Genomic DNA, 11,218 nt, shown 5'->3' with positions numbered 1-11,218 from the left:
ATAATAATTTATACATGTACATAAATACTCATATACATGAATAAGTTGTAAATCTGTACTATAAATGTGCATCTGCTTTTATAAGAATTTACATATGCATGTATGTATATGTACATATACAAGTTATTGTCAAAATAAAGATATACAAATAATGATTGTTATCTCTTGTAAACATTTAAGAAATGTTTCAAATAAACCTCAAGCAGGCCTAAATTTGAGACAAATGAAGTTAAGTAAACTTTCTCTCCACCTTCTCTAATAAAGAGACTGAAAAAAAAGAATAGCAATTAATAATTCCGACACAAGTGTTCAAACGTAATTCGGCCATTCTCGATTTTCACCTTATTTTGACTCGTTTAGACATTCTATATAATTTGTTGCAATTGCGTATTTACACGAATGAACGCACATATGCCAGGATGTTAAATATCGTTTACGTGATAGTACATATAAATCTGTTTTCCTGTGTTATAAACTTGAGATTCTCCGTCATTGCCACTAGCTGTCTTCGCAACCAAATAGAGAAGAAAGAAAAGAGGGTGGTCGTAACGTTAGATGGATTGGAGCCATGAGAACGGATCAATTAAACCCAGTTTCCTCTCCTGGCCAGCAATTTTCCAAAGCTAGTACGCTAGACTAAACAATCTGTGTCGAGGAAATTCAATTTTGTCTATTACGGCTCGAATAGGTCTCTAGTTGCCTACTATTAATCTTGCTTTATCAAGGAAATATGGCACATGTAAATGCCAATTGAAACGATATAATTTACCACAAGTGCTTTAATTACACAATTACCGTTAACGAGTTAACGGCGATGAAACAACAAATTTTTCAAGCTTCACCTTTTCAAGTCACCTTCTTAGTGACTCGAGTTTTTGGAGATTCGATGTCCTCTACTTTGATATAGACAGAAATTGGGAATTGAGAAATATAAATGTAAATTATGAAATATAAATTGCTATCTACATCTATATACTTATATCTACTTTGTAATAGATAGAAATTGAGAATTGAGAAATATAAATTAGAACGAAGTTTGTGTTGTAAAAAGTTCTATGATCCATTTACATTGCTATTTCTCACATGAAAAATACGATAACTCGATGAGATCAAATAATCCGAAAGGAAAAATAATCCAAATTTTATTTTACATATTTCCTTCTTAGAAAAATAAACCTTTGATCTGACGATCTAACTCTGAGTCCAGCAATAGTCGTGAATCAGACCTGAAAGAACAGAGATTCATGATAATTTGCATACTTGTACACGTATACCCATGTGGCCTCTACGCATGAAATACCTACTAAATCGATCAATTTCTCGATACTTCGTCAGATCATTTCTTTAACCTACTTAGCCTTGAACTTTCTTCTTGGAGTAATCAAACTATTGTTGTGCTTCAAATTATATGGGATTCTAAAAATGTATCGAGATTAATATAGGATATATTCATGAATTTTAATAATTACAATGATATTTAATGGTAGATTTATACTATAAAAAAAGCTATACACTTCTCTTTGGTTTTCTAAAAATGACAACAGACAATCAAAAAGATTCTTCTATTGAATAAATAATCAAGACTTATTCAAGTTGTTCGATAACTCCTACACTGATCGTAAAAAAGCACAAAATCATTTAGATATTCGGTGAAGTAAGTAAACAAGAAGACGCAGAAAAATGGAGCATCAACTTTTCAAAGCTCTTTTATGAAAGCTGAACGTCCATAGTGCAGGCATGAAAATAAAATATCGGAGCAATCTTTCTCAATTTTCCATTCCTTCGTAGTGCGCGAATATTCAAATAACTTCGATTCTGTCGGTAGGCGTGGATTTTCTAAATATTTGGTCAAGTATGTTTATCGACGTGTTCACGATGGCTGGATATGTGTGTGTGTGTGTGTGCGAGAAACAAGCACAGACATAACTGTATACACGATGAGGGTCGATGGGAGAAAAGAGACACGGATAGCGGATAGAGGCGGCCTGCTAGATCCGTCGCTAAAAATACACGTCGCAATAAACTCAAGGGTGACGTCCACCACATAGATACGACGTTTTTAGCTGCCCTTAGTTATATTTTCATTCTCCTTCTTTCGAGTTGCCGTTTAAAACGGATCTTCCTTTTGTGACCGACTGAATCTTGTGTCTGGCAGTTGCACAAATTTTCTAAATTTTCTAAACAAGTATTATCAGCACTGTGGTTGTCGTAATTGTAGGGGTTGTGTGATAACTGGAGGTTCTTCAAGAAAAATATAATTGAAAATGTAGAATGAAATTTTTCCATATAAGTCTTTATTTTCGAGAAAATCGATTCTGAAAACAATTGGGGCATCCGTGCGTATCGAGTATGGCGTGTCTAACGCGTCTGACTATTGCTGGTTGTTTCTACTTGATATGGTGTTTATAATCATCGAGGTTGCTAATGATATTATCTGTTTTAATTGGTTCTAAGTAGGTACAAGTTAGATTTCCTCTTGGTAGACCACTGTATCGAGCATTTAAATTGTTGAAGGCAATTAGGTTAATAGTGTCTTGTTTTATATCTGAAATCATACAATATGATAATTCATCCTACAGTGGTAAAACAGTATATTTTTTAAGTTTATTTTATTATTTAATTATTCTAAATACACATCGAGTAGTTCCAGAATTATTTCCTGTAGTGAAATAACGAACATGTGTGAAACATTAAATAAACGTGAAATTAATGCTTAGAAATGCAATTACAAGCTTCCGTCTAGAGAATATGAGTGCAAACAAGTTGTACAACTTGAGTATTAGCCGTGAATGCTCTATTTCTGTGAAAATTGGTGGCAAAGAATAAAATTACAATGTCGACGTATCGTCTTTGTTCTTTTACTTGAATTGTAGATCTCGATGACAGGAAAAAATTTGTTGTATCCTTGCACTAAGTTTAGTATGTAGTTCGGCCAAGTTACCACACATGCGGTCGAAACACCTATAAACGCTCAATTCGTATAATACGACAGAACGTCTAATGACGTCATGGACGTTTAGCCTCGTATCGATGGAACGTGTAGAAACGTCGTGGTTTTTATTAGAGGTTCTCCAGTTGGACTTTGTTTTGTTTGAGTTGATGTTCAGGCGCTTTTAAGTCGACTTAAATAGTGGATTTAGGGGTGGCTACGAAGGTCTTTTCTGTATATTTTTAAAAACGCAACAGTGCAATCAAACGATCTAATTTTAAACAGTTGTACGCGTACGTTTTTAAAAATTTATGATCGTATCGTATTTTTCTTAATTGTAGATGTTCTATATAATAAATAGACTGCGGATCTTTATGCATTTATAGGAAATTTGAATGTTCAAGACCCTACAGAATGCAAAGAATATGCAAGAATATAAAAAAAATTGAAAGTAAAGTTCATGTTATAATATTTACAGAATAAAATAAATTCTTATTTAGCTTTAATTTTTGTGGGCACGTTCGCGAAGATTTTATTTTGTATAATGATCCGCAGTCTAATAATAAATAACCTTTGTATATAAATTATAGCGAATCCTGTATAATCCTGAAGAAAATTTTTGTTATACGTGAAATGAAAGTTTGGACTTTTGGGAATAATGTTAATAATAATTATTATATTAACGATGTTCTTGTATTAAAATGGAGGATAGATTTTAACATGTTTTTATTGAATCTACAATTATAGCCTTAATTGACAGTTGATCAATCGTACCTTGCTAAAATAATTAATTCTCATAATAATAAAATTTAATTGCCAATTGTTACAAGCAATTAATTTTCGCAATTACGTAATTTAATTATCAATTGCAATTAACAACTGATGATGAATCGTGAATCATCAGTAGTCAATTAATGACACTTTGTCCAAGACTGTTCGACAGTTGGATCGCCGTGGAAAGTCGTTAACACGAACGAGCTGTAATTTGCACAATCATCGTTGATACAATTAATTGAACGATAATTGTAAAGTGTACGGATTATTGCACAATATATCGTTCGAGGCGGACGTGTTGGATGGCATTACAGCGCTGCTACGACATTATCGTTCCAACTCGATGTACAACTAGTCGTACAATAAATCGTTACGTCTATGGCCTCTATTTAATGGGCACACTGCACGCCAAACGCATCCCTTTCCTCTTTGCTACAAGCTTCTAGTTATCGTAACACCAGATAGAGTTACGTATGCTTTATAGTAAACTATCAAACCTCCGATCGCAGTATTTGGGTTGGGACTGCCATCTTTTGAAGTACAGAAACAAAATAAATAACTCAAAAAGGAGTGGTTTAAAGCTTTCCCGATTTAACATTTTCTGGAGGGGCTAAAATTTGTAGCATCCAAAAACATTAATGACTTTCTCACTTCTTATAAAGATCTGTATTACGTTCTATAATATATGAATCATACTGACTAACAAGAAGTTTGGTTGTTTTATATTATAAAGATAGATTATTAAAGGTAAAGGATTTATTAAATTAATTTATTATTATTAAACGCACGAATAATTTCAAAATAGGATAACTCGGTCAACAAAAATTGTATAGACTCGCTTCTCTTCTGCAAATTCCTTGTTAAAATGTGCATTTTGCGATGATTTTGTGTATCATTTCCGAAAAAACCAGTACGATTCAAGCAGCACCATCAAACAATCAACTTTTAGAGAAGAAAAAGTGTTCAAAAGTTATTATTAAGATTAGAAATAATTTCCTACGAAATAAACAAAAAATTGTATCGATACAATGAAAATTGATGGAGTTATACACATTTGAAAAATGGCAAAATTCTGATATATTATTTTGTTGCGTAGTATATTCATCATAAAATGCAACATTAAACATAAAATGCAAATTGAGACATAGTTTGTATATAGAAAAAAATAACGCTTAAGCGTTATCAATGATTAGAAATGATATAAAACGTTTAACGATAACAAATATATCTCGACTAATTTGTCCATTATCGAAAAATACTTGCTTGAAAGTTTTCGTGGGATCATTAGTAAGCTGAAAGTAACATGTTTACGTAATTTTAATGATCTGAAGCACAGGAAAATTAATTAAAAAAGAAATTTAGATATCAGTAATTTGTTTGCGAAAAAACCTTTGGAAAGTAAATTACCATTTAAAAGAATTGTTATTAATTTGCAAACGCTAGATTAAATGTAACACGAAACACTTGAAACTAAACTATGCGAACTCTCAACCTTATAGATACATAGCTTGTTAATATAGTATATCAAAACTCTGCAGTGCGTCAGACTAGGTCGTGAGTAATTAATAACGGTAACTACAATTACTTTCTAAGCGATTTATGCAAATGGAATTCATAACTGCAACACAAATGTGTATACTATTTTGTCAACTTTTATTCAAAACTCAAAAATACACAACTCTAATTCTATTTTTATAATCCTCATAGATAAAGAATATTTACTATGCATAATTTATTTATTTCAATATCAATTGTCATTGTTTTCGATTGATGGAGTTTTGCACTCGTTAAATGTAAAAGATTATTTAACGAAAGTCTCTAGGCAAATTAAATTTTTAAATTGCAAGACGCATCCATGTTTTGGAAAAAATTATTATATTTTAGATTGTTATTGAGGAAACTGAATTCTTATATCATTGTTTTTGTTTTAATTTTCTCCAGACGATGCACGTTTTCCAAAACATCGGTGTTTTTTTCCTTATAATCGCAGCTACTCATCGTTCGAAATACGTTACTTGTATTCCAAGATGTGAAAATACTTTTGGCAGAAGCCTGCTGAAAAGAGTGATGCTGCATTGTGCCGTACAGAGATGAGTCACTTTGTGCAAGCCAACCTTAAGAATATCCATCGCTTTTCTCTCTTTGAAACGCTTACAACTGGCTATTTGGACAACTCTTTTATTTCTATAGAAAGTGGAAAATCATTCAGAAAAAAGGTGTTTGACTTCGAGGGCGATTTCACGCCATATCACTTCACCTTTTTTTTTTTTATTCTAAATGTATGAAAAATGTATGAAGTATCGATGGCACGCCAAATTCACCTTTTATTTGTTTACTTTTTAATCGAAACCTTTAAAACATGAGCCTACGAAAAACATTATTCTATCTCGATAAATAAATTCAACAATTACGAGGTAACACGAAATAGCCATCGTAAAACAACGTACAATAACAAAATTAATTCCATTAATATTTTTAAAGTCTAATAATCTAAATAATAGATAAAATTTACATAATTTTAATAGAAATAAAAATAATAAGTTGATATTTTAATAGCAATGATAGTTTCTTTCGAAACTGTATTTTTAATCATTACTATTAATATCAAATAATCATTATTAAAGAACTATTATTATAAAGAAATACTTCAATATTAAATATTCTGTAAACTGTTAACAATATTCCCATCGTATCATAACCATTGGTTATTTCATGCTCTATCACTATGTGAAAATTTAACAAAAAGTCGGACTCACAACCAGAAAGCCTTTCCTACTAAAATTGAGATGTTTTTAGTGCGACGCTATGATTTTATCGTAAACTCCGCGTAACTTAGAGATGTGAAAATGACAGAAGGGGAGAGGTTCAGAGATGGACAAAACCCTAGGCTTCGAATAAATCTGAAGTTTGCTGATCTGTTTGTCTCGTTTCCTCTTTTAAACATTTTCCAAAGAAGGAAACGAGACAAACGCATCGGCAAACTTCAAATTTATTCGAAGCCTAGGGTTTTGCCTCTTCTATCACTGGTGAGGTTACCCAGTAGATAAAATAAAATACTCTCGGTAAAGTAGAGTACCATAGTAGATAACGTGGTGCATTCTATCGGTACAACTGGGTAATGTAGAACTCTAATTGATCGAAGAATGTATTAACAGAGTGTTCTACATTGCCAACGAAGCGACCTACCTCAGCGACCTCGATCCAAACGGACAATCGACAGCGAATATAAACTGTGACGTTACTTACGAGCCACTATCGATAAAGCAGTGATCAAGAAACCAATTCTCCAGGATGCCACACTAGCCAACGATGTCCACTCAAAGAAGCAATGAAAATCGTCGATTATCTCGTTCGTCATCCGAGCGTGTAATCTTTTATACGGACAATACATCGTTTGAAACCATCCACAATCCCATGGACATCTGTGAGCGATCGCGCGATAACGATACAATATGCCCATCTGAAAATCGCTCGTCACGCTACCTTCCCTATCCAGATCCAAACGAGTTACAGCTAAACGACGCATTAACCCGCCAGTTGGCCAACCTCGATGACGAGCCTCAATACAATGTTTTCACTCGTTCGAAAGCCACCGGCCAAAAACAGAACAGAAACAGTTCGGAACTCGATCAGCGATCCAGTCGTCGTTCCAGCGTACAATCCAATCGCTCGCGAATAAACAGCTGCAGCAGGCCAACGTCGTTAGGTAGGAAACAATTGGGTCATCAGACTTTTCAATCGATCAGAAACGAACGCAAGTTCATTATCGCACGCATTTCGCGTGGATCTAACGATTCCGCTCCAAGTATTGATTGTATTTTCGCGTGGAAACAAACTTGAGCAAATATTAATTTTGAAATTTAAAAGAAATGATAGAAGATAAACGTATTCACTTTTAATTTCATCCGTATAATTTTGGTACACATATATATATATGATCAAAAATTTATGGTAATTATAGAGAACAGGTACATCCTCACCGATTTCGATGATTTTTAAATATGTTGTATAAATCAACATTTTGAACAACTTTTTCCTATACATATAACCGTCGCTCGGCCTTAGTTTCCGAGATATTTGCAAAATACCATTGCTGCTACAACAATGAATATTGCGTATAACTATGCGTCTGTGACAGCGTCTGTGACAGCGTGTGTGAAAGCGTTCAGTCGCGATTGTTTAGGCTCGGAATACACATACGCGACTGTGAGTCTGTATGCGTTAGCTATCATTCGCTGGTCGGCTCGTGTTTCAATCTGTTCCGAATTCATTTATACATATAAAGTAGCGCATGATCTGTATTCGTACAGTAAAAAAATGGGGTTCCGGGGGCTCGCTCCCGGTCGGGGGTTTGGTGGCGAAGCCCCCAACAACGAGTACTGCAGCGCACCACTCAGGTGTGTACACGGTTAGCCTGAGGGGTGTTTATGCTTTTCATATATGCTTTTCAATTTTTGTAAAAGGATTTTGCGCGAAAATTATACGCATCGAAATTACGGGAACTCACAGACGCGTACGTGTATTCCGAGCCTAAACAATCGACGACTGAACGCTTACACACACGCTGCCACAGACGCGTAGCTATACGCAATATTCATTGCAGTAGTAGCAATGATATTTTGCAAATATCTCGGAAACCAAGGCCGAGCGACGGTTATATGTATAGGAAAAAGTTATTCACAATGTTGATTTCTACAACATATTGAAAAATCATCGAAATCGGAGAGGATGTACCTGTTCTCTATAATTACCAAATTTATTTTATACTGATTGTTTAATACTGGTTGTTTTTTACTGATTTTGTTTTTTTTTCTTTTTTTTGAACCAAGTAAAATTTGTTCGAATCACTTTTTCCTATTCTATTATTCTGTCTTTGAAACTGAACGAGTTGATTTTTCATTCCCTGTATGCTAGATGAACAACATTAACTCAATCTCTTTGCTTGTTTGTATTGTTACTGGACCAATTTGTATAATTCTTTTCGTCTTTTCGTTTATAGAGCTCTACAAGCTGATTATATAGTATTTTTTGTAAGTAAATTCTTTTTGAAATTTTCAGGGCTGTTTTTTTTTTTTAACTACAACAAGGAGTTCTTTGTAATAGAACATACCCTAATAGCAATATCTTATTATTATTATTATTGTTTAGGTCATAATCAATTACTTTTTGAAATTCTGCTATAAATGATTTTTTAAAAGGGACTTTAGAATTTTGTTTTTGAATAAACATGATACAAAGTATAGTCGATTTTATAAAATTGAATAAAGGTACACGTTACGATTAATTGTGGAAAATAACATTGCATCCATCACTTTTACTATTGAAAACTACCATCTCAAAGACCCTTTTAAAAAATTCATTATAAACCTGGACGTTAATTCAACAAAATGAAATTCGTCTCAAATAGAATTGACTTAGAAAAAGTAAGCTATAATTTAATCAGCGTGTAGGCCTCTCCGAATTGAAGTACTAAATAAGTAATAATTGAAACAAATTCGATAAGATTCAAGTAACAGTTACCGAATAAATAATAAATGAAACAAATTCGATAGTATCAGAAATTGTAGTTGAGATGATCGAGTTACCTCGTTCTCTCAATATAACCAGAGAAATGATCTTCAGGCAATGGTAGAAGAAATAGCATAAACAGGACAACAAAGCCACGAAAAGCGAGCACGGCTCGCAGAAAGGATTCCGTTCAACCGATAAAAATCGTAGCAAAGGAAGCGGAGAAGGTTACGGAAAACGCAGAGGATTTAGAGGAAGCGAGACGGCATCGAAAAATCACTATGATCATCCTGGGAACGTTTCTTTTCCTTCTAGCTGCATCGATTCTTGTCGTGGTGGTCACTTTAACACAGAGCAGCACTTTTTCGAAGCCTAGCGTAGGCTTCAAGGAACTTGCAGAGCACCGAATCCCACGTAAATGATTATTTTCAAATACTTTCGATTAAATATTCCAAGAAATTCCTGAGAAACGACGCACACTAACAAAGAGGACACTCACGCTATAAATAAAGACAAAATAAGACACTAGAAAATAAAATAAACTCTTCGAGACTCACAGTTTGAGTAATGAGTCGTTAATAGACTGCGAATGTTTATGCAAATTCATATTTTTACAGATTCAGATATAGAATTGATAGTTGAATGAGTATGTCTCATCTTCTAAACAGTAAAATATGCATTTTATTGTTGATACTTTATATATTTTTACATTTATACACGTCCTCGCTCATTTTCCCACATTTTCACTTGCCATAAATGCATAAACATCCGCAGTCTAGTTTCACAGTCTCTCCTTACAAGAATATTTAAAATTGATGATAATAAACAACCTTGAGCTTCTGCTTTTTTTAAAAATTTTAACTATAGTATTTTTCTTGGAAACGCTAATCTAAACATGTACAGCTAAACAACTTTCGGTATAACTTCTTCGATATATGTACTTCGTACAATTAAGTTGAACTTAATTTGTAATGGATGTAATAGCAGAGTTTGAGTTTTTTTTTTTTTATTTTGACATGAACTTTGGTCAATTGACTGGATCAATTCACAGAGGAAACACTGTATGAACTTTTACAGTCTTTTAAGTGTTCTTCCAATATACTGACTGAATACGTAACAGAATAGGAAACTTAGTCTCCATATTCTTTTCAGAAATGATGTGCTTGTAACAACACTTTTATTGACTGTTTAAATGAGTTTCCACTGTCTAATAAGCTAAAGGGTGTCTTTTATAATGATATGCGTAATATTAAAAAAAAATGTAAACGCATTTTTCAGAGTCCATTCTTCATATGAAAAATAAAACTGGAAAGTCCTTTACAATTTTACGATCTAAAGCTTCGTTAACTAAATATAAGCAATTAAAGTCGACTGGCATGACTCTTGGCGCTCGTCATTTTGTATCTCGGTCACCTGATCGCGCATGCGCGCACTTAAGCTCGAGAAGCACGTGACTATGACATTCGTAACCTTGACTGTTTATACCTCGATAACGAAACCCCGGATTGCAAAATGGAAAAGGACTTTTTCCTTCGTATTGACACGAGGAATTAATTTTGAGAATAACATTATTGTATTAATTGTAGAATATATTCAACATGTATTATGTATACTTTATGTATGTTGTCTATATTATCGTACACCATAAATGCATAAAATCCGCAGTCTAGTTATCGTCCTAATCGATTACTATTGTTTTTGGCGATTATCGAAACGAATGATAAACGTTACTAAAATTAACGAGTATCAGGTCTTACTCCAAGTCATTCTGCATACACTATGAATAAGCTAAGCTGGCCAAAAAGTTCGTTTGAATTTTAATGCGTAAATGAAAAACGATTTTTCTTAGAAATTCGATTACTCAAGAAGATACTCTCCATTTTGTTCTATGATCTTCCTCCATTTTTTGGGCAAATTCATAATTCCGCGCTTATAAAATTTCTCATCTTTCAACACAAAAAGATTGATCTAAATAAATGATGTTCAAAAACTATTTCAGAATCGAAG

The 11,218-nt window shown here is 33.3% G+C and overlaps 2 protein-coding genes across 2 annotated transcripts in view; both read left to right on the top strand.

Annotated features, from left to right (window-relative positions):
- LOC128874943 (uncharacterized) overlaps positions 1–9,750 on the top strand; it is a 28,988-nt gene extending 19,238 nt beyond the window's left edge. Inside the window, exons 2-3 of the mRNA XM_054120137.1 lie at positions 6,859–7,409; positions 9,326–9,750. Of these exons, the coding sequence (XP_053976112.1) occupies positions 7,013–7,409; positions 9,326–9,633 (705 nt within the window). The 5' untranslated portion in view covers positions 6,859–7,012 and the 3' untranslated portion in view covers positions 9,634–9,750. The remainder of the gene's footprint in view (positions 1–6,858; positions 7,410–9,325) is intronic.
- LOC128874942 (lateral signaling target protein 2 homolog) overlaps positions 1–11,218 on the top strand; it is a 60,852-nt gene that overhangs the window by 43,607 nt on the left and 6,027 nt on the right. The window lies entirely within an intron of this gene.

Source organism: Hylaeus volcanicus, chromosome 4, assembly GCF_026283585.1.
Source record: "Hylaeus volcanicus isolate JK05 chromosome 4, UHH_iyHylVolc1.0_haploid, whole genome shotgun sequence".
Classification (NCBI taxonomy): domain Eukaryota; kingdom Metazoa; phylum Arthropoda; class Insecta; order Hymenoptera; family Colletidae; genus Hylaeus; species Hylaeus volcanicus.
The sequence above is the reverse complement of the archived record's forward strand: the minus strand, read 5'-3'. Positions and strand labels throughout refer to the sequence as shown.